Genomic DNA, 24,114 nt, shown 5'->3' with positions numbered 1-24,114 from the left:
CCTGGCTTGGGCTTTCTAGGCGTCTCATAAATCCAGGAGCTTATTATCAAAACATAAAACTTAATGAATCCCTTCCTACATCCAGACTACACGTGGGAGGGGCACGACTCCTGCTTTATGCCCCAGCATGAGCTCACATCTGTCACCAGTCATATCAGCTGGGGAGAGGCACTACAAGTCCTTTGTCTCTCCTTGCTTTTTCAATTGCTCTCAAATGGAGGTGCATCTCAGTGCCTCAGTGCTCCTCTGCTCTTTGGGGAGGAATCGTAAAGACCCCAGTCTGCTCTTGATCCACAAGCCACCCTCCCAACATTGTCCCTCCTCATGACTTTAAAGGCCAGAGCTTGACACAGAGGTTATGACTGCCCACACCCTACCCCATCTTTGAGTGCCCCAGCTTTTTTACATCTCATTTGATTGTCCAGCTAGAAAAACACCTCTTTGGAAGTAGCCTTCTGGGAGTTCCCACCCCAGAGAGACCCTGAATCTTGTCTGCTTCTCTCAATGTCTGGTGTCCTAGGTGCCATATTCACTTGGGGCCACAGATGGGGAGGAAAACATTACTGAGCGTCTCTTATATGCCAGGCACTTTTCTCACAAAATCTCACTTACTGTTCCTAATAACCAGTGGAGGTAAGTGGTATTATGCCTGCTTAACTGGTGAGAGAATTAAGAATCTGAGACCAACTGGCTCAAAGTCATACAGAAAGTGGCAGAACCCAGATTCAAACCCAGATATGTGGCCTCCAACAGAACTTTTGCCAGGACATGGCTTTTTCCACCATACCCTGCCATCTCCTTACAAAGAAATCAAATCTCCATTTCTAACTTGGGAAGGTCCATCTGTATTGGTCTGACCGGCTTTGGTTGATCATTAAATGGTGCCTCCCTGTCCAGCAAGACTGGGTGAAACTAGCTGAACGAGGTATGTGTGCCAAACACCTGAAGTTCAAGGTTTCTGTCTCAGAGTAAGAAGGACACCATGCAGAGCAAAAAGACAAGGGAACTCCCCTCTTGGACACCACAAGGTGACAATTCCCTCATACCTGAATGGCATTTTAAACATTCAGAGAGCTATAAATAACAGCATGGGCTTTGGAACAGAGAGGACCTAGATTTGAATCCTGGTACTTTTCATGAGACAGTGGGAAAGTTACTAGCCTTCTCTGAATCTCAGTTTCTTCATCTATAAAATGTGAATCACAATCTCTACCTCCTAGAAGAATTAAGTGAAGGGACGAAAGAATGAAAAGGAGTTTGAATAGTGCCTAGCCCAGGAGAAGGGCTCTATAAATGGTAACTTGGATGAGCTACTCCAAAGAGTTGCAGGTGACTCAAAGATAGCTTCTAAGCACATACATAAAATATAATTTCACAGTACTTTAAAATGCATAAAAGAGAGAGTATATACATGTAGCTGAAGAGTATAGGTTAAATATATTTATACGCTTATTAATTCTCTAGGTTAGAGCAGTTGCACACACGCCCCTCCAAAAGGTAAGACTGAAAACACCAACAGCCACCCAGAGGATTCACAGGAAAGCTGGGACCAGAATTTGGGGGGACAGAATTGAGGCACCGACTAACTAAGGTGCTCTGCTGAGTGATCTGGGACAATTCCTCTAAACTTTGGGATGAGATTTTGCAAAGAAAATTGTTTTTCGTGTTCCACCTTATCTCAAGTCCCTCACCTCCCCGTTGTCTCCCAACTTCTGCAGGTTAAACCTGCCGTCTGCAAACCTGAGGTTTGATCTACCACAAATCTCTGTTTTCGGCCCCCTCAGCTGACTACTCTTCTCAACAACTGTTTCTCTCCTTGTGACCTTGCATAAGTCTCAGGAGTTTTCCCTCCCAGTCCCTGAAGGTCTGTGCTGTCTGTGGGAATATAGAGAGAGGCATGAGAATGTTTTGACCCCAAATTTTATTTGACCAGTAGACACCAATGACTCTCAAATATGCATTTCCATCTCAAACTAGAAATCTGGGTATCATCCTGAATTCCTCCCTTTTCCCTTATCTCTACCTTTCCAATGTCAAATCTAATCCATCACTGAGTCCCCAAATTTAATCTTTTAAACTATTTATTGAGTCTGTCCTATCATCTCCACCATGCAAACCAGCTCTGGTTCAGGCTCCCATCATCATCACCACACTAGAAGGCCTCCCACTCGGCTGCCCACCTCCAGTTCTGATTCCCTTCCCATGGCTGCCACAATGACCCACTCACACCTCAAAATCTGACCATGACACTCTCCAACAAAAAGCATGAAGTATGGTCCATCCGCATGGCATTCAAAGCCCTCCTTACTACTCGAGCCATCCCCACCCTGCCACCACTGTCTGCCTTACACCTTACACTCCAAGAGCCCCGCGCAGCAGCGGGAGGATTCTCTGAAATACATCACTCTGCCTCACCCTGATGCCGCCACTCTACCTGCTTTCTCTTCCACACTTCTCTCCAACTCCTAATTATCCCTTTAGCCAGCAGAGACTTCCTCCTACAGGCAGTATTCCCCAAGCCCCTCCCTGTGCTCCCCAGATGTTCCTGCATGTCTATACCATTGTGCTTCCCAAGCTGAAGACTGCAATTAGATGTTTAATGTGTTTGTCTTCCCCTCCAGACTGAACTCCTAGGGGCAGACACTGTCTCAGTCATCTTTATTTCTCTGGCACTTCACACAATCCTAAGTGCTCAGTAAGTGCTTGCTGAGCGAATGAACACCGTGCTGCACTCGGGAGTCTCTGAGGGCTAGTACTGCATCCCTCTCCCTTCCTTGTCTCCAGGCGAGGAAGATGACACCTGCGCCATTCTCAGTTCGCAGCCTCCAGAGGCCCTCCAGAGTCCTGAGTAAATTTTCACCTAGCCACAGAATAAGGCTGGAATAACCTCTCTGCCCTCTCACCTCCAAGACAGTCAGAAGCAGCTAGTTGACATTACAACATTATGACACCATTTTTTACAACATTATGACACCATTTGACATTTCCCTACAGGCATCTGTAGGCAACAAGTACTAGATGGTTTCTTTACAATTCTTAGAGGGAATCAACTGAGAAGCCAAATGCCACCCAATACTGTCTGGCTGGCTACCCTTCAATTCCTGAGGTTTTGCTCACAACTTTTAACAAGGGTATTCTGGGGAAATGACAGATAAACGCTTTGGGAGCTCACCAGGCCCTGCTGCCCTGTAAAAGCATAAGAGATTCTTAATTCCTTACATACGATGCCAGCAGTAATTAGTCAAGCCCAAAGGGAGCAATTGATAGTTGCTATTGCACTGTCAGTCTGGAACTCATGCCAGATACATCAGAAAATAATCTGTAGACGTGAGCACTTTACAAGGGACTCACCAAGTGCCCTGACTGCCAAGGGCCTGAGGATAACGAGTGTTTGTGTGATGCTGATTCTGCTGAGCGGCAAGTAAAAACAAAATAACCACAACCATTAGCAAGAAGTCTGTGCAAAGTAAGGGGCCCAAGCATACTCTGGACACAGAAGGTTCAAACTAAGATGCTCCTTCCCACTTAGCTATCTTTCGTCCATCAATTCTAGAACATTGTCTGGGTCTCACTCTGAGGCTGGTTTTGAGGGGGAGTCTGTGATCCCTTCAATCTGCAAATGAACCCACATAACAGTGGCCACCACCACCCCAGAGTTCAATACAGTCCCAGGGGCAGAGGTCTGGACCTCGGTAGCCCTATGCTGGCTACTCTGGCCTTGGTAAGTTCCCCAGTCCAGAAGACTCTTAAAGGCCGATCCTTCCATGGCTGTACTAGAGATGAAATGTGCTAAAGGATAGGCCAAGGGCCACGTTAGTTCCTGGAGATCCTAAGGCCCGTGCAGAGGCCATGACAAGGCCAACATGGAGTAGGAAAGCCAGGTGACTAATATGTGGTGTGCAATTCAGTGATTTCACAACTTTGAGGTACACAGAACCAGTCTCTTACCCATCAATAATAATCCATATTTCTTGAATATTTTCACTGGGCTCCTTAACACCAGACCCCTGACTTTAAGAGGTTAGTGGTCTTAGAATATTTCAACTTAAAATTTATTGAGCACCCACTATGCCAGACACTGTCCTGGATCCTTTATATATGTTATTCAGTGCTCACCAAATCCCTAGAAGTCAATATTCCTATCCTGATTATATAGATAAAGAAAACAAGGCTTGAGGAAGCTACAGCACTGGCCCAAGGTCACAGAGCTAATAAATGGCAGAGCCGGGATTCAAATCCAAATCCACTGAGCCCCAAAGCCCCTGAAAAAGGCCTGGTGAGCAGCAGGCACAGGCAGAAGGAAGCCCTGCACTCCTTGCAGCTTCCCAGGCCAGATTTCTTAGTCCTCCTCTAGCCAAGAACACACGGTGACTTCAGGAAATCTTGAGAGGACCAGGCTTGAGGAGCCCTGGAAAGACAAGTATCTATTTACAGTCAACCAGCACCCTGCCCAGCCCTGCAGACAGTTCTGACCAGTGGAGCCGGGAAGAGGCAACCACAGGCTCCGACTGGGCCCACCTGGGCTAGGAAGCAGCCAGGCCCCTCGCTGAGCACGGACCTAAGCCTGCCCTGCTCAGGGAGCCCCTGTCCTGGGGGGCTCTCAGGAGCTGGGGTCCAGAGTCCACAGAAAGTTGTCTTCACTATTCCACTTTTCTCCTGTACTTCAACCCCTCAAACTGCCACTTCATTAAAATAGTGCCCCTCTTACTCGCCACCCCTTTACCTTCTTTTTCTTCATGGCACTTATCCCTGCTCAACATTCTATGACAGACCTGAGTATGTGTTTATTGTTGTCCCCAACAAAAACGTGAACTCTGTGGGGCAAGTCCCTTTGTCTCTTTTGTTCACTGTGGGATCCCTAATGTCTAAAATACACAGTAAACACTCAATACATTTGTGTTGAATGAATAAATGAGTGATCACTCAATCAAACATTTGAAAACTCTACTTCCCTCCAAGTGGGTTATATGAGAGGCAAGACTGAATAATGCCAACCTCCCAGGAAGCACCATCAAACCTGCTGTTGGACCCTAAATTCCCTTCGAAATATCTCCCTAAAGCTCACCCCCAGGCCCAAAAACCCTAACTCACTGCAGAGCAGGTACTCAAGGGGGAAAATGCAGCAGCGCTTAGGGAGGAGACACATTTCTCCTCCAGTTAAATACAGCCCAGGACCCCTGCAAATTAAAAGCTCCCTCTTTACTGAATCCACTCAGCTTTAGTTATAGGTCACACTTTTTATTTTTGTAACCAGCCAACCCACCAAATTATAGGCTCAGACCATGGACAGGCACACTAAACACTGGGGCCAGCCCAGCAGAGGCACTGCCCTTTCTGGCCTGAGGAGGGTGTAGGAAGGAGGGTTGAACACCAGTCAAACCTGAAAGAGCAGAAGGCACGATCACTCTGCTGGGCAGAGTTGACTGAGGAGCCCGGTCACTTCCCAAACTCCTTATCAAGGCTGATAAGGTTCCATGACCTAAGCCCTGCTCACCTTTCTTCTGCCTTCCCTGATGTCTCTTTAGCATCCTTGCTGACCAATCTGGCATCTCTTCAGTTCCTTGAAATGTGCAAAGTTCTTTCCCAGCCCAAGGTTTACTCTCTCTTCCTAGAAAACCTCTCACCCAGATCTTTACACATGGCTATAAGGATGAATGGGGGGTGGGGGGCAGGAAGGTGGAGCTGGGTCTGCAAGACTGCAGTAGAGAGACAACTAAGGAGTCTACTACAATGGACCAGGCAAGAGATGAGGATCCTCTACCCCAGCAGGTGGGGCTCCTGGCTGCCCTTCATATATCTGGCTAATTCTTCCTCTTTAATCCCCTCCCACACTGCTCTGGCCTTCAGTCTCCTCTCTCCTGATCCACACCTGTCCCCTGTAAGACCTGACAAAGTCCATGTCTTCCTGAGAGCACTGCCTGATTAGCAATCCCATGCCACACTAATCCTTCCCTAACCCTCTAGTCCTTCTGTGCTTGGAGCTGTGTGGCACCTCATCACTTCATGATCTCACTTGGTCTTCACAAAAACATGTGATTGGGCAAGACAAATATCCCCATGTTACGGATAAAATAACTGAGGCACATAGGGAGCCTCACGGATAATCTGAGGACACGCACTTGTTTTAATTCTCTAGTTGTTCAAAGTACAGTTCTATTTTGTCTCTCCAACTTGCATTATCTTCTATTTCTTTGTTATTCTCCAAAGCACTCGAGAAAGTGCTGTATATGCAGTAGGCACCTAAGACCTATTTCCTTAATAAATCAAGAAAGGAAGGAAAATGAAATGAAAGTAGAAAGTCTCTCAGAGATTCCAAGGCTGCCTCTGGCCTTCATTTAGAGGGAAGCTTTGGTTATACTCTCTCGTAACAACCTGTTCTTTGTCTCCCGAGGACATATAACTTGTAGTTAAGCATTTATTTGTTTAATATCTGCATTCCCATAAACTCCATGAAGGCAGAGGTGATATTTGTTTTTCACCACTGTATACCCAGTGCTATCACTGGCACACAGTAAATAAAAAAGGAAATACTTGTTGAATAGTGAAAGTCCTAGTGGGATAGCTGGGATTCAAACCCAAGTCTGGCTGACTCCAAAGCCCAAATCTTCCCACCACACCTCTCAGCAAAGGAAGACTTGTTCTACTTTCCCTGTGTTCTGCCGTAATGTACACAATCCCCACCAAAGCCGTACTGAAGGCGGGGGCGGGGTGGTGACCCTGGAAAGAGAAGGAGATTGTGGTTAAGGATGTGGGTTTTGGAGTGAAACTGCTTGGATTCAAATTCTGACGTCACCACCTACTAGCTGCGTGATCCCAGATGAGCTATTTAACCATCCTGGCCCTCCATTTCCTCATCTATAAAATGGAGATAATTATAACTACTCCATAGTTATGGTGATTAAATGAGATAATGCGTATAAAGAGCTTTGCCAGATGCTTGGCATACCATTAGCATGCAATGAACATTAGCTGTGAAAATGATTAGCTATCCACATTTCTGGGAGACAAGAATCTAGAGAACATAGTTTCCTTGGGGGTTGGGGCTGCTGAACTGACTTAACTTTGAGAAGCTTAGCTGCAGTGAAGCCCAGAGCTTGTTTATTCTCTTTGCTGACTTCACCTGCTAAACTGAGGCTGGAGGTGCAGCTTTCACTAGCCTAGAAATGAAACAGGCTAAAAATATACAACTTGGCTGTGTCTGGGAGACCAAGGTTGGGCCTACATTTAAGAATTTAAAATATAGCCTCAGGGCATAAGGGCATCTCTTAGGATTCTTTCTACTATGAAAACTAGTGCCAAGCTCAGTACAGGGCAGGGAACGACCTCACTGGTGTCCTTTCTCCCTGTTGCTCTCTTCTTTTGGGTCAGCGCAGAGAGTGAGAGAGAGGAGCTTTCTTTTTTGCAATAAAAGTTGAGTCATCCTCCCCTATTTTTATTCCTCCTTTTCCCTTAAAGGAGGAACAAATACATGGGTACATATTGTTAAAAAATTAATCAACTCAAAAGCTTATAGAATAAAAAAGGAGTCACTGTTCGGCCCCCAACCCTATCCATTTCCCTCCGTAGGTCACCACAGGGACTAACAGCTTGGTATTGACTGTTCCAGGCCTTTTTTCTAAACATTTACATACAAACATGTGGCTTTATAAAGCATTACATATACTCTTCTTTTAATTCCCTTTTTAGACGATTCTATTTATACATACACACACACACATATCTTCAAGATTCCATCAGCCACAACCATTTATTGAGTGCCTAGCCGGTGCCAGGTATTTGGCTGGACAGTGATAAGCATACAGAAAGTTTCCACCCTCATGGAGTCAACAGTCTGGGGAGACAGATAATAAGCAAGTAATTAAACAAATAATTTTAAAATGGAAAATAATACAAAAGAAGTTAATAGGATGCTAAGAGAATAATAAAGAAGAGAGGCCTCTCTGAGAGGTGGCATTACTAAAACTGAGCCCTGAAGCATAAACTAGATTGAGCCATTTGAAGATCCAGGGACAAGGCATTCCAGGAGAGGAAACAGCTTGTGCAAAGGCCCTGAGACAAGAAAGGAACTTGTCCTGAACTAAAGGAAGGCTAATGTGGAGGTCGGCAATCAGTAAGGTTACAGAAGTCAGCAGGAGCCAAATAATGCAGTGTTAAGGGCCAAGGCCAGGGGTTTGCTTTTTTTTTTTTTAGTGCAAAAGGAAGCCATTAAAGATTTCTAGGTAGGAAAATGATGCTATTTGACTTATATTTTAAATTTGGCTGTTTTGTGGAGAATGGCTGGGAGGATGGAGAAAGGAGCAGTAGAAGAAATTGGGAGGCCAATTGTTTGGATGTAATACAAGCCAGAGTTGACATCGGCTTGGATTGAGGCAGTGGCAGTAGAGATAGAGAGAATGGGTAGATCTGAGACATATTTTGAAGATGGAATTGGCAGAGTAATAGACTGAGTATGGAGAAGGAAGAAGGAAAAATTAAGGATAACTCCCAGTATTTGCCTGGAGTAACCAGATGAGTGGAAAAGAAACAGATATGGACAGGAAATGGACAATCAGGTTTCTCCCAGGTGTTTACTGTTAAACAATGCAGCCCTGAGGATCCTTTCCATGCACCTTCATGCCATGTATAAACAGTTCTGTAGGACAGTTTCCCGGAAGTGAGATGACCAAGTTAAAGGGTATGCACATTTGAAACTGGCAGACCCTATAAAACATCTTCTAAAATGTCTGTACCAAATTACACTACTACTAATGGTGTATTAATGTACCACTAATGACAACCATAGACATTGTCAATCTTTAAAACTTTGCCCAGATGATTAGTATAAAAGTGTATCATTGGGCTTTCCTGGTGGCGCAGTGGTCGGGAGTCCGCCTGCCGATGCAGGGGACACGGGTTTGTGCCCCGTTCTGGGAAGATCCCACGTGCCGCGGAGCGGCTGGGCCTGTGAGCCATGGCCGCTGAGCCTGCGCGTCAGGAGCCTGTGCTCCGCAGCGGGAGAGGCTGCGGCGGTGAGAGGCCTGCGTACCGCAAAAAAAAAAAAAAAAAAAGTGTAGCATTGGAATGTTCATTTCCTTGATTTCTAAGGAGGTTAAGAATTTTTTATTTAACTTTTAATTATATAACTGACATATAAATACATTCTCCTTGTAGAAATGTTAACATTATAGATAAAGCTAAATTCCCTTTGACTTTCCTGGTCCTCTTATTATGATTCCCTCCCTACATTTCAGAGGTAATCAGTGTTATTAGATTTACTTGTATTCTTCCAGAAATTTTTCTAGGCAGTTTAAAATATATATATATATAATCAAGGATTAAGCATCTTTTAGAAGTTGTGGACTTCCCTGGTGGCACAGTGGTTAAGAATCCACCTGCCAATGCAGGGGACATGGGTTCGATCCCTGGTCCAGGAAGATCCCACATGCCGCGGAGCAGCTAAGCCTGCGAGCTGCAACTACTGAAGCCCGCACGCCTAGAGCCCGTGCTCCGCAACAAGAAGCCACCACAGTGAGAAGCCCACGCACTGCAACGAAGAGTAGCCCCCGCTCGCCACAACTAGAGAAAGCCTGTACATAGCAACGAAGACTCAACACAGCTAAAAAAAAAAAAAGTTGTATTTCTAGCAGTCCTTTTAGCATTAACAAAAAATCTAACCAAAAATTTTTACTTAAGGCCTCTCCAAGTGACATCTAAGCTGAGACTTTCTCAAGGTTACTTAACCCCTCTGAGCCCTGTTTTCATCACCTGTAAAACAGAAATAAAAACCATATTCAAAAAGATACATGCACCCCAATGTTCATTGCAGCACTATTTACAATAGCCAAGGCATGGAAACACCCTAAATGTCCATCAACGGAGGAATGGATAAAGAAGATGTGGTACATATATACAATGGAATACTTCTCAGCCATAGAAAGGAACGAAATAGTGCCATTTGAAGAGATGTGAATAGACCTAGAGACTGTCATACAGAGCGAAATAAGTCAGAAAGAGAAAAATATCGTATAATACCGCTTATATGTGGAATCTAGAAAAATGGTACATATGAACAATTGCAAAGCAGAAATAGAGACACAGATATAGAAAACAAACTTATGCATACCAAGGGGGTAAGGGGGAGTGGGATGAATTGGGAGATTGGGATTTACATATATACACTAGTACGTATAAAATAGATAACTAATGAGAACCTACTGTATAGCACAAGAAACTCTACTCAATGCTCTGTGGTTACCAAAATGGGAAGGAAGGGCTTCCCTGGTGGCGCAGTGGTTGAGAGTCCGCCTGCTGATGCAGGGGACATGGGTTCGTGCCCCAGACCGGGAGGATCCCACATGCCGCGGAGCGGCTGGGCCCCTGAGCCATGGCCCCTGAGCCTGCGCGTCCGGAGCCTCTGCTCCGCAGGGGGAGAGGCCACAAAGGTGAGAGGCCCGTGTACTGCAAAAAAAAAAAAAAAAAAAGGGAAGGAAATCTAAAAGACAGGGGATATATGTATATGTATAACTGATTCACTTTGCTGTACAGCAGAAACACAACACTGTAAAGCAACTATACTCCAATAAAAATTAATAAAAAAAGAAGTGAAATAACTGCCTTACAGTACTGTTGTCAAGCTTAATGAGATAATACATGTAAAAGCATGTGGCATATCCCCGACAAATGTTGAATTCTCTTTCCTTAACCTATACAAGTTAAATCTAGGCATTTGGTGGAGACCAGAAACTGAGCCATTCCTATAAGGATGAGATGGGAGACTCCACCCAGAAAAAAACAACATTTTTAATGTTGTTCTGAAAAAAACTTTTTTTCATAATAAAGCCCCCAAAAGATCTGAATTTTTCTTCAAAAATTTTGGTATGAAATATTCTGAGCAGTCAAAAAAAGTATAGGTAATTTTTGTCTGTTTGTTTGTTTGTAAGGTAGAAAGCAAAAGGATTTAAGCATAGAAGTAACTGCTAGAGACTGGATGTCAAAGTCCTCTTTAAGGCACACCCTGGGAAGCCACAACTGCCTGGATTTTCCCAGAGACCTTAGGCCTGCTGGAGAGAGTTGTGGCTTCGGGCAGACAGTACCTCAAAACATAGGATATGACCTAACTTTTGGGCTTCACTGCAAGGATGCCACTGGTTCCCCTGGCTTGTCAAAGTACATCCTGTCATCCCTACCTGGATGTTCCTGGAGGTTGAGGGTCTGGCTCAAAGGGGAAGACCTCACCACAAAGTATCCTTAGTCAAAGTTAAATTAAGGCATCATCAGAAAATCTACAAACAACAAATGCTAGAGAGGGTGTGGAGAAAAGGGAACCTTCTTGCACTGTTGGTGGGAATGTAAATTGATACAGCCACTATGGAGAACAGTATGCAGGTTCCTTAAAAAACTAAAACTGGAATTACCGTATGACCCAGCAATCCCACTTACTGGGCATATACCCAGAGAAAACCATAATTCAAAAAGACACATGCACCCCAATGTTCACTGCAGCACTGTTTACAATAGCCAGGTCATGGAAGCAACCTAAATGCCTGTTGACAGACGAATGGATAAAGAAGATGTGGTACATATATACAATGGAACATTACTCAGCCATAAAAAGGAATGAAATTGGGTCATTTGTAGAAATGTGGATGGATCTAGAGACTGTCATACAGAGTGAAGTAAGTCAGAAACAGAAAAACAAATATCGTATATTAACGCATATATGGGGAATATAGAAAAATGGTACAGATGAACCGGTTTGCAATGCAGAAATAGAGACACAGATGTAGAGAACAAACGTATGGACACCAAGGGGGGAAGCGGGGCAGGGTGGGGGGGATGAATTGGGAGATTAGGATTAACATATATACACCAATATGTATAAAATAGATAACTAATAAGAAGCTGCTGTATAAAAAATAAATTAAATTAAAAAATTTTTTAAGTTAAATTAAGATGTCCAAGGGCCAGAGTATCTCCCTCTGAATGACAGTCAACCAAGTTTCAACAAGCTCTCTTTTTTGGAACCACCAACAGAGGCATTATTTTATCTGAACTGACAGCCCTTTTGTAAGGGCTCCATTCCCCTTACAAAAATATTGAGTACTGTTTGTGTCAAGGAGCTCTTGCAGTGGCTTCTCCTCGCCCAGCTCTCCCTTCCCATTCCTCTAGATTCAAAGTCAGGGATTCCCTAGCAGATCCAAGAATGGGTTTTAAACCCCCAAAGGACTGTATGTGTGCACAGAATTAGGGGTCACAAGTTTAATCAGATTTTCAAAAGAGTCTTTTACTCAAAAGATCCAGAAGCACTGTTCAAAAAGCTCTCAAACATATTCCCAACCTAAAAGAACGTTTACCCTGGCTTGAGGAGCTAATGGGGTTAGTAAAGGTCAGCAGTGAAGTATGTATATCCCAAACTGCTCCTTGACAAGTTTTAGGGTAGAGCCCACAGTACAGAAGGAACCAGGGAATCAGTCCTTAAACCTACAGACAGAGGTAATAAAAAGATGGATGTCCACCTCTTGCTTGAAGGTGTAATAGGAAATGGGAAAACCCAGAAAGCACCAAAAACTGTTATTCTGCCTTTACTTTTACTGCTCTTAAAGCTTCATCCCCAACTGGGACACAAGACAACGGAGGTACAGAAGAAAATCCAGGGACTTCCCTGGTGGCGCAGTGGTTAAGAACCCACCTGCCAATGCAGGGGACATGGGTTCGAGCCCTGGTCTGGGAAGATCCCACATGCCGCGGAGCAGCTAAGCCCGTGCACCACAACTACTGAGCCTGTGCTCTAGAGCCTGCAAGCCACAACTACTGAGCCCACGTGCCTAGAGCCCATGCTCCACAACAAGAGAAGCCACTGCAATGAGAAGGCCGTGCATCGCGACAAAGAGTAGCCCCCGCTTGTCGCTACTAGAGAAAGCCTGCACACAGCAACAAAGAACCAACGCAGCCAAAAATAAATAAATAAAATAAATACATTTATAAAACAAAAAAAAGAAAATCCAAAAAAGAGGGATATATGTATATGTATAGCTGACTCACCTTGCTGTACAGTAGAAACTAACACAACATTGTAAATCAACTATACTCCAATAAAAATTAAAAAAAAAAACGAAACACCTGACTTCCCTGGTGGCGCAGTGGTTAGGAGTCCGCCTGCCAATGCAGGGGACACGGGTTTGAGCCCTGGTCTGGGAAGATCCCACATGCCACGGAGCAACTAAGCCCGTGCGCCACAACTACTGAGCCTGCACTCTAGAGCCCGTGAGCCACAACTACTGAGCCCACGTGCCACAACTACTGAAGCCCGCACGCCTAGAGCCTGTGCTCCACAACAAGAGAAGCCACTGCAATGAGAAGCCCGCGCACTGCAACGAAGAGTAGCCCCTGCTCGCCGCAACTAGAGAAAGCCCGCACGCAGCAACGAAGACCCAATGCAGCCAAAAATAAATAAGTAAATAAATTTTTAAAAAACCAAAAAAACAGAGTTATCCCCCCCCCCCAAAAAAAAGACAACAGAGGTACAGATTAGTAGAAGATAATTCTCAGCAGAAGCGCTATCAGCATTTTGGGTAAGATCATTCTTTACTGTGTGGGACTGACCCAAGTGCTGTAGGATGGTTAACATCCCCAGCCCTGGGGCACTAAATGTCAGAAGTAACTCGCCCCTCCCCACTCCAAGTCAGTGTGATAACCAAAACATCCTCACTTGCCAAAAAAGCTCCCTTCTGGGACAGTACCTTCCCCAGCTGAAAACCACTTTAACTGATGGGAATAGGGGTGGTATATACTGGGTAATGTATATGCCACAAACATTTAATTGTAGAACCTTTATAGATTATAAACTATTTTCATTATGTTGTCTACTTTAAACATCTTCAAAACCCTGTAAAGTAGGTATGATCATCACCAATTTCATAAGGATGAAATTGGCTCAGAAAAATTATAGACTTTGCCTAAGGTCATCAGCTGGGGGAAAAGAAAAACAAAAAGGGTATCAAGCTGGACCAGAACCCAAGTCTTCTGATTCCAAAACTGATGTTTTTTCTTTCAAAACACCCTAAGCCTGCAAGAGTCTCAAACCAGCTACTTCCTTCCAGGACATATTTTTTTTAAGGTTTCACGGGAAATACTAGGAAGATCTAGGGACTGGCTCTCCAGCTCCCTGCAAGGAAGCTGGTAAAAACTGAGCGGAAACTAACTCTGCTCTAAACTGTAGCTAGTCCTTAAAACAAGATAACCATCTCCAAAAGTACCCAAACACAAGGCTCATGCCCAGCTCTTACTTAGAGATGGCATGAGCAATTGGAGGAGGGCTGTGACACTCTCTAGTCCAGATCTAAGTAGAAATGAGCAAGCAGGGCAAGAAGAGAGTATATTCCTTCCCCGTTAATGCTTTTAGGGACCCAGAGACAGGACCACCAGCCCATCCAGCTCTGTCAATAACCCGGGTGAGGGTGAGAAGGTGGTAAAAGAGATGGGGAGGGAACGAGGAAAGAGATGAGGACAAGAATTGAACTATCACGAGCATACAACAGCCTAAATCCTTCCTCTACTTGCAAAATTTGTCACGTAAATAATTCTGATATCCCCTCGTGGTTCTGAACATTGTTTAGAACACCCTTCAAGTACCTCAAAGTACTTTATAAACTGAGAAGAGTATGCATATTAGTAAAGGGCGGGGGAACTGCTCCACCAAAACCCTATCCAGGTCCTCCCCTACCCACCACACAAACTTTCAACCCACAACTTCGTTGTAAAGTGATGGAAGACAGAAAGCATAAGAGATTCTGGAAAGAGGATTCTGAAAGGTGAAAACAGAAGTAGAGAGGAGTGTGGGAGGCACAGACAACCAGAGTATTTTAAGGACAGAGAGGCAGCCTAATACCTTTATATCTTTCTTGGGGGACTCATTCTCCCATGGAAGAAAAACAAGATAGAAAAATGTGGCTCTGCTGAGGGAGGCAGAGAGACTGGAAATGGGAACTCAGGGATTCTAGCTGCCTAGTTCATCTCTATTCTGGAAACCTCTTCTTCATGGATGACAACCTCGAAACCCTTCAGTTCCCATGTGGTGCTATTCAAAAAGAGGGGGCCCTAGAGTACCCAGCAAGGAGCAGGGGGCAGGGGCTGTGTAGAGACAGCATCCTCTCTTATCTTTTAAGAAAAAGGTCCTTCCTCTTCTCTGAAGTGCATTTCCGAACTGGAATGAACCCCTGGCCTTTCCCTGGCGCTGCTTCAGCTCAGTGCAGACTTAGGAGAAACATTCCCCAGAATGGAGGTGACCAGCCTGGCTGAGCAGATAACACGCTGACTTCAGGCCGCCAGCGCTGCTGTCCCCTGGGCCGACTACAGTCAGCTCTGGGGCAGATTCTTTGGTCTCGACCACGGAACTGCGGCCCTGGCTCCGACCAGCCTTCCCAGGCAACCCCAGGGGCAGGGGAGGATCTGTGGTCTCATTTCCTCTCCACCTTGGCTTCTTTTTTCACTTCATTGAAGATTAGCTATTTCCACCACAACCAGTTCCTGTTCTCACCAGCTGCAGTGGTTGTTTCCCCACAGACAGAGCTATGAAGCACTGGTGTGGCTGCCACCTGGACTGTCCCAGCTGCAGAAACAGACCCAATAAGTCCTGAGCTAAAGGGCTTTTTCATCCCAGATAAAATAGCAGAGAGAAGAAATTAAGGGGCAGGAAGCAATTCCAAGAACTCTCCAGTGGATACACTGTTATCCATTTCATTATTATTTTAATCTTACATAATAGTTATATATGCTCTTTCATATATGAAAAATATTTTATAACGAACAAGTGTGGAAACATATACATTTATTACATAGAAATATGTATGTATAATAAATCCCCAGCAGAGAGCTAAGAACACATAAAAAAGATGGCCAAGTGCTCACTTTGGCAGCACATATACTAAAATTGGAACGATACAGAGAACATTAGCATGGCCCCTGCGCAAGGATAATACGCAAATTCGTGATGTGTTCCATATTTTTAAAGATGTTTAAAAAAAAAAAGATGGCCAAAACACTTATGATGAAATGTTAAAAGAAATACAAATTAAAACAAAATACCATTGCTCACTAATTAAACTGGCAAAGGTGTTTAAAGTTAAACCATGCAGTAATGGTTAGCTTATGGAGAAAGGGAGACACACTATCAGTGGAAAAGACAATGGTACAACTTTTTTAGAAGGCATACTTCTCAAAGGCCTTTAAAAGCAATTTATCCCAAGGAAATAATCAGACATGCACCCAAATATTTATGCACAGAAAATTCATCACAGTGTTAATTATAGTAGCAAAAAGCGGAGAGAGAGAGAAATATAAGGCAGTAATAAAATACTGTATTATGGAATACTTTACTAGCCATGAAATCATAAGACTGAAGAATATTTAGACAAATGAGAAAATGCTTCAAATAGTAAAATTAAAAATCAGTTTACAAAACAATATGCACAGTATGACTCTAATTGTTAAAATATATATATCAAAATGTTAATAGTAAATGGAGAGATTACAGGTGATTTTAATGCTCTTCTTTATACTTTTCCATATGTTTTATACTTTTCACACTTTTTACTTCTAAATTTGCTTACTAAATATGTCTTATTTTCATAATCAGGAGAAAAGAAGCTATCCTCAATCCTGCAACCTCCCTTTAAGGACACTCACATGAATTACTCTCTTTTTAAAAAAAATGTGGAAATATGTATTTAGGACCTTAAAAACATATCCTACAATCTAGGAAGTTCAATTTGGGGTTTCTATCCCAAGGAAAACTCTAACTATTGAAAAGGTACACCAAGATGTTCATCACAGCATTGTTTATGATGGCAAATAGAGGCAAACAACCTAAATGTCCAACAAGAGGAGGAGAGTTAAGTAAACAATGGTACATTCACTTGATGGACCATTGTACAAGCATTTAAAAATGTTTACAGTGACTATCCTGGGAAAACTAACGAAATAACAAAAGCAAAAAAAAAAAGCCATGTTGGATAAATATATGTGTGTGTACACACACACGCACGCACACACACACTACTATCACAACATTGTACAAAACCCTGTGCAGAGGGCTTCCCTGATGGCGCAGTGGTTAAGAATCTGCCTACCAATGCAGGGGACACAGGTTCGAGCCCTGGCCTGGGAAGATCCCACGTGCCGTGGAGCAGCTAAGCCCGTGCACCACAACTACTGAGCCTGCGCTCTAGAGCCTGCAAGCCACAACTACTGAAGCCCGTGCGCCTAGAGCTTGTGCTCTGCAACAAGAGAAGCCACCATAATGAGAAGCCCACGCACTGCAACAAAGAGTAGCCCCTGCTCTCCGCAACTAGAGAAAGCTCGCACGCAGCAACAAAGACCCAACACAGTCAAAAATAAATAAATAAAATTAATTAATTAAAAAAAAAAAACCTATGCAAAGACAAAAACATGGAAAGTTTTAACACACATTGTCGGGCTTCCCTGTTGGCTCAGTGGTTAAGAGTCCGCCTGTCAATGCAGGGAACACGGGTTCGAGCCCTGGTCCGGGAAGATCCCACATGCCACAGAGCAACTAAGCCTGTGAGCCACAACTACTGAGCCTGAGCTATAGAGCCCGCGAGCCACAACTACTGAGACCGTGTGCCACAACTACTGAAGCCTGCACGCCTAGAGCCTGTGCTCCGAGACAAGAAAAGCCACCACAATGTGAAGCCCACGCACTGCAACGAAGAGTAGCCCCTGCTCGCCACAACCAGAGAAGAGCCTGCACGCAGCAACGAAGACCCAATACCGCCAAAAATAAAACAATAAATTTTAAAAAATAATAAAAATAAAAAAAATAAAACACATTGCCTCCATTTGCTAAAGGAATGGAGAAAATATGGACTTTTTCCTTCAACCTAAATCATCAATCTTTTCTTCTTTCTAAATTGCCCAAACTTGTTTTTAGAGAATGAGTATTACTTTAAGGGAAAAAAGGAAAAAAGCTGAGCTTCCCTTTGAGCCATGAAAACATTCCCAAATCACAAGGAGTCCACTGCATCAGTTCCATCTCCCTCCCACCTACCCCTACACCTCCCCAATCTAAAGCAGGGTCATATGGGAAAGTCAAGGAATGAGGTTTCTCTCTGTGCCCTAGGGTCTTCTCAGTGGGGTCTCTAAACGAGGGGGTTGCTCTGACAGCTGTCAAGGGCCCTTACCCTCCCCCAAGTTCTATCCCAGCCTGAACTAATTCACCACAATCGCCAGGGCTGGGAAAAACATTTCCACCATGGCGATTTGGAACTTGATATTTAGTCCAAGTTTTTCCCAGCCCCTTTCTATGTCAAAGGAGGCCTCTCAAAGCCTCTTGACAACTAGCACCCAGGCCAGCTTAGCTCCCACATCAATGCTACACTTATAGCAAAACCCCAAGTCATCAGTCTTCACCAGGGATATGTGAAAGGAGGGGCCACGGCAGGGACAGCCCGTCACACAGCCCCACCCTCATGCCCTGAGAGCCTCCTCTTGAGGGATATCCAGGGCTTTTTCTGGCATTAGAACCTTTAGACTTTGTTTCAAATCTGTAGTAACCCAGTAAACAGAAAAATCAGGGTGCAAACACAGCAAAAGCAGACAGCTATCCTTTTAAAGCCATTAAAGCCCTCTGCCTCCCCTCTCTATCTAAGGAAAGGCCAGTACTGGCCAGTATACTAGCTTCTGAGCAACTAAGGTAGTAGACTAGTCAGGACCAAAACACAGAAGGGGGCTTTACCGGACCAGAGATCTCATCCTGGTATTAATAAAGAGGAGCTCCAATAACTGACCATCCTAAACTTCTCAGTCCTCAACAGAATAGGGGCTGCTGCCAAGACAGGGGGTAAGGAAGGATCCCAAGAAAACAGTGTAACACAGCAGCTTCACAACCTTTTTAATACCAGGACACACCTAGAAAATACTATTTGCACAGTACACAGGGTAAATGGTGGAAGCTGATCCAGCCAGACGGGACCAATCTGGGACCTGAGCTGCTGCCAGGGCTGAGGGGATCAATATCCCAGCATACCAGCAGGAAAGCCCTGGATTAGGGCACTGGGCTGGGGTAGGACTATGTCCTGCACAAACCACCTCATGGCTTCAGACGAGTTACCCAACCTCGGCTGACAGGCTGTGGGTCAGATCATGTGTCTGCACCAGAAAGCTGGGAGCCTGTGGTCTTGACTCAGCAATGATACAACTTCCCCAGCCAGGGTGTTTTTCAGGGGGGGTTTCCATAGATACAGTGGGACTGGGGAAGCCCTCCATGTAACAGCAGCAGCATATCCTGAGTCTGGCTAATACAGAACAGGGTAACTGGTTTCATCAGATTACTGAACTTAAAATACAGTTTTGGGAATACAAGTGATCTCAGATCTGAGTCACTGCTGAGAGTTACACATTTAAAAACTACCATTTACCAAGCATATAGTAGATGCCAGACTCTGCTAACTAAGTACTTAACTTCTAGTTTCATTAAATTCACACAATAACCTCATGTGGCAAATACTATTATTATCCTCATTTATAAGAGGAAACTGGGACTCAAAAAGATTAAGTAACTTGATTAAGGTCAAACACTTTTCTAACTGGAGACTGTGAGGAGCCAGTATTTGAGCCCACTTTGACTTGAAAATCCATATGCTTAACCAGGACACCAGTACATCACTTCAGCAAAACCAACAAATAGCTTGTCCGTAAACCAAATCAATCTGGGGAAGAAAATGGTATAAAAGGAGCAACCTGTCTTACTCTTTTACACAATCAAGAAAAGAAACTGATCTATATTGAGTACCTACTGGGTGCCAAGCACCTTATATACACCCCTCAATTCTCAAAATCCCACCAGGATGGTAATCATTAGCCCCATTGTACAGATGAGCAAATCTAGGCTCAGAGAGGTTAAGATGATCGCTAAGACACGGCTCCTGCTTTTTCTACTGTACTATGCTTCTCCTGACTGTCAGGAAATATACATGAGCCTGTTCCAGGGTCAAACATCCAATAGTCAGTACTGTTCCCAAAGGATACTGGAAAGGGCATGTTTTAGAAACAGAGGAAAGAGGGATCTTTAAGAGTCCCTAGCGAAGAACTCAAATCCCCAAGAAAGCATGATTTCCCTGTGTTAGAAAACTGAGGTAAAATCTCCTCCCTTCCTAAGACAGCTAATTAGCCCTGGCCTGCCCTGTTACAACTCCCCATTAGCAGCGGCTCAGGCACACAGTAACAAGACGAAAACAAAAGCCACGAGGAAACAAATCAAAACTTTATGCTGAAAGTTAGGCTTACAAGTGGGTGGTACGGTCCCCAGTCTGACCTAGGCTCTCTGGCTAGTAATCAGGATATCATATGCACTTTGTAAATATTAAGCCATTAATCTGCCAACTAAACAAATGTGTCAACCAAACTCCAGTGAGGACATGACCAACTCTGGTTCTGAGCTCTCACAACAAACAGCCTGGTAGCACCTACCTAAGGCAGCCCCCTACCCAGTCCACCTCTGAACATCCCTTTACATCCCTTTTTCTCCAATTTCTGTAGCTACCTCATGCCACTCCATGGGGGTTTTCACACCCCCACTGGAGGGCAGATTCCCTCCCACTCTTTTCCCCCAACAGTTGAGCTCTTGTTTGCAAGGGCACCAAGTCCCAGGCTCTCCTCAGCCTCTGAGATGGCCACAGCACATTAGTAATCACTGACTCACCCCATCCCCCGAGGATGGTGGGGGAAATGCAGAGGGCCACAAGACATGTGGCCCAGATCCCTTTGGCCCTTCACAGAGCTGATGGGCAGATAGGTGCCAGCTTCCCCTTGGAACCCCGTGAACCCTCTCTGATCTGGCTATGGTGCCAGTGGGCTGATGTCAGGCTCTGCACCATCGGAGAGGCCAGGATCTCTAGACAGCTTCACTGGTGCCAACAGATCTAATCTTCCTATTCCAAAGCAGATGAAATCCAATAAGGCTGCTAAGTCACAACTTAACCCTCCTCACAGGCAAAGGCAAAGTCAGCCCTTCAGGCCATAGTAACAATAACGGCAGCATTAACACTGCCTCTTAGAGAGTTCTTTGAGGAACTGGGAACTATTTCCCCAAGTTTCTCTAAGATTTACCTCTGTTAGCAAACGTTCCTTCACCTAGCTCACTTTCTTTCTCCAAAACTTCATTTTTAGCTCCGACATATTCTCTGCCTCCATCTCAGTGATACCAGCTCAGACGCTCTCTGTCCACAGAGCCACCGACATCAATGTCCAGTTCCCACATCAAAGAAGAATCCCAAAGTCAGCTCTAAAAACTCATCCATACAGATCATTTAGGAACCTACAGAAAGACTAAAAAGAAGCACAGGCAAAAAACACAAACCAGCCACTAGGGCTTAACATAAAAGGGGTGGGGTGGGGGAGGCAGGATGGTTTGTGTATTGTTTCAATTGGAAAAATACACTAGTGAAATGGCTTATCCACATGTTCAGCTCTTTTAGGCAAACCCACTGTAACTTTGCAGGATGCCTGCAGGCCGTTCTGAAAATAAGTAGAATGGCATCACTCTTTATTCCACCCCCTTCACGAGCTGCCAGTCCCCCTCCATTCCCCCTCCTCTCCCCCAAACATCTGGTCTGGGCTGGGAGTAGGACCCACTCCCTGGAAAGCCTCCATGTTAACACGAGAGGCGGTCTCCCCAGTCAGAGAACCCGGACTTAGGCTGGGGAGTGGGCCGGCCCTGAGCTTCTGAATTCCCCCGCACCAGCCAAAGGTTTAGGAATGAGAATCCTAGGGACCTGCGGAGACTGTCAGGGAAGTGAGGAGAAGTGCGAAGGGCGGCAGAAGGGGAAGGGAAGAGGAAGAAGTCTGGACCCTGGGGCGGTCCCGGGTTGGGGACCCCTCCTCCTAAGTGTCCAGCGGTTGAGGCGTCGGTTGGGAGGTCCCCGACGGGGCTGCTCAGAGGTTCCTGGGAAGGCGCTGGGGGCCGAGACCCATCGGGGGCCCTGACTGAAGGGGTGGGCCGGACCAAGGAACCCACCCGGGGCGCTGGGACCTGCGGGGCGGTAGGAGGGGGAAGGGACCAGGCTCAGCTCTCACCAGCACCAAGGCGAACCTCTCTTCCAGCTCACAGGGCTCAGGCATCGGCATTTTGCCGGGCGGCGGCAGCAGCGAGACAGAGGGAGGCTCGCCCTGGCCGCCCTCGGCGCTCTCCAGGTTGCCCATAGCGGCGGGGCCCCCTCGGGGGCCTCAGCCCCCCACCTCCACGCCCGGGGGTCTTTGGCGCGGCCGTTCGGACCCGACTCCTCCCTCAGCGCCGGCTACCCCAGTCCCGACTCTTCCGCCGGGTCGGGGGCTCCTCGGGGTCCGGCAGGAGGCGGCGCAGCGGACAGCGGCACCGAAGCGACAGGAACCACGGCCACGGCTCTGGCTCACACCCGCCGCCTCGCCGCTCTCGGCGCGCCGCCCCGGCGCTGCCCCTCCCCGCCCCCCGCGTTCTTTCCCTCCCCTCCCCACCTCGCTTCCTCCCACCCACTCCCGGCCGGGACTCCCGCTTCCCCCCCGAGCGCCGACTGCAGCCGCGCGCCTCGCGCCCCATTCATGCAGGCCCCGCCTCTCGCCCACGGGCCTCTAGGGCGGCCCGCCCCACCCTGCCCCCGCCTGCGCCCGATTGACTGCCGCAATTGCCAATCACAGCGCCTCCAGCCCCCGGCTGCCTCGCGCCTGGCGCTTGGCGCGCCCTGGCGGCCTTGGTGCGTATCTAATCACCGCAGTTGCTGCCGCGGGAAACGGCCCTTTTCCACAACAGCTCATAATGTGTACAAATAAGTGAGATATAGGGTACAGTGTGAAAAGATAACGACAAGAGAAGTAGAAACAACTAGGATGCTCAGAAGTGGGAGAGAGACCACATCTGTTAAAGAGTCATGGTAAGGGAGATCATATTTGAACTGGGCATTTAGGGACGGGGAAAACCTTAACTGACAGAGACAGGTGAAAAGGCATTTAGGAGGAGAAGACTTTACCAACGTTCAGGGGTTGATCTAGTTGGAGGTGAAAATGGAGGGGCAGGAGAAGAATGTTGTTCTGGACTAGGTCTGCTGGGTGGGTCATCATTTATGATGTGATGGACATCTGTTGTTTCTGCTGGCCAAATCTACATCCCTCTTCTTCAAGTGATAGCACCCCATTTCCTTTTAGGGAACTACATTCCCCTGTTCTCAGTCTACGTAGAGCTGAACTTCACCCCCATCCCAGGAAGCCCCATGACCCAGGCCTGGCCAGTCACAGCATTTTCTTGCTCTACCTTTAGAGACTGTTTTAGGGATTGACACTTGACCCAAGCCAGAATATAAAACTCATTTCTAAGGCTTTCGCTGGAATAATCAGGAAAGAGGCACTCTTTTCCCATTAAGGCTGCTGAATTGTGAGAATGTAAATCTGGAGCTGCTGGTAGCCAGCATGCCATTACCTGTAACACCTCAAGCCTGTTTGAGAATGAAGTCAATGCAGAGGAAAGCGAAGCTAAGAGAGTTCTAATAACATGCTGAGAACCTGACTCCAACCATTTTCATTCATTTATTCAACAAATATTTACTGAAAAGTTCATTATAGGTCAGATACTGTTTTAGGCATCGAAGATACAGCTGTGAACAAAAACAGGGATAGAGGGAATTCCCTGGTGGCCCAGTGGTTGGGACTCTGTGCTTCCAATGCTGGAGGCCTGGGTTGACCCCTGGTTGGGGAACTAGGATCCTGCAAGCAGCGCTGCACGGCCGAAGGAAAAAGAAAAGAAAAGAAAAAAAAAAGGCATACATCTTGCTCTCCTGGAATTTACATTCTGGGTAGGAGAAGAGATAAACAATAAACTAAATAAGTAAAACGTACAGATGTTAGTGATCCATGTTAATAAAAATAAAATTGAAAGGGGATAGATGTGGAAGGGGATTACAATTTTAAATAGGACAATCGGAGCAGACCTCACTATTAAGATAACATTTGGATAAAGATCTGAAGAAAGTGAGGAATTAAGCCATGTGACTATCTGGAGGAAGAATGATCCAAACAGAGGGAATGACAGGTACATACTATGCCTGATGTGTTAGAGGAACAGAAAGGAGGCCAATGTGGCTGGAGTGCATTGAG

The 24,114-nt window shown here is 45.7% G+C and overlaps 1 protein-coding gene across 5 annotated transcripts in view; it reads right to left on the bottom strand.

Moving 5' to 3' along the window:
• Positions 1 to 22,447, bottom strand: part of FMNL3 (formin like 3) — a 54,462-nt gene extending 32,015 nt beyond the window's left edge. For all 5 annotated transcript variants that reach the window (XM_079937242.1, XM_079937244.1, XM_079937245.1 and 2 more), the window contains exon 1: positions 22,069 to 22,447. In XM_079937242.1, the coding sequence (XP_079793368.1) occupies positions 22,069 to 22,194 (126 nt within the window). In that variant the 5' untranslated portion in view covers positions 22,195 to 22,447. The remainder of the gene's footprint in view (positions 1 to 22,068) is intronic.
• Positions 22,448 to 24,114: the final 1,667 nt, after the last annotated feature.

The sequence above is a fragment of the Stenella coeruleoalba genome (genome assembly GCF_951394435.1).
Source record: "Stenella coeruleoalba genome assembly, chromosome: 11".
In the NCBI taxonomy this organism is placed as follows: Eukaryota; Metazoa; Chordata; class Mammalia; order Artiodactyla; family Delphinidae; genus Stenella; species Stenella coeruleoalba.
The sequence above is the reverse complement of the archived record's forward strand: the minus strand, read 5'-3'. Positions and strand labels throughout refer to the sequence as shown.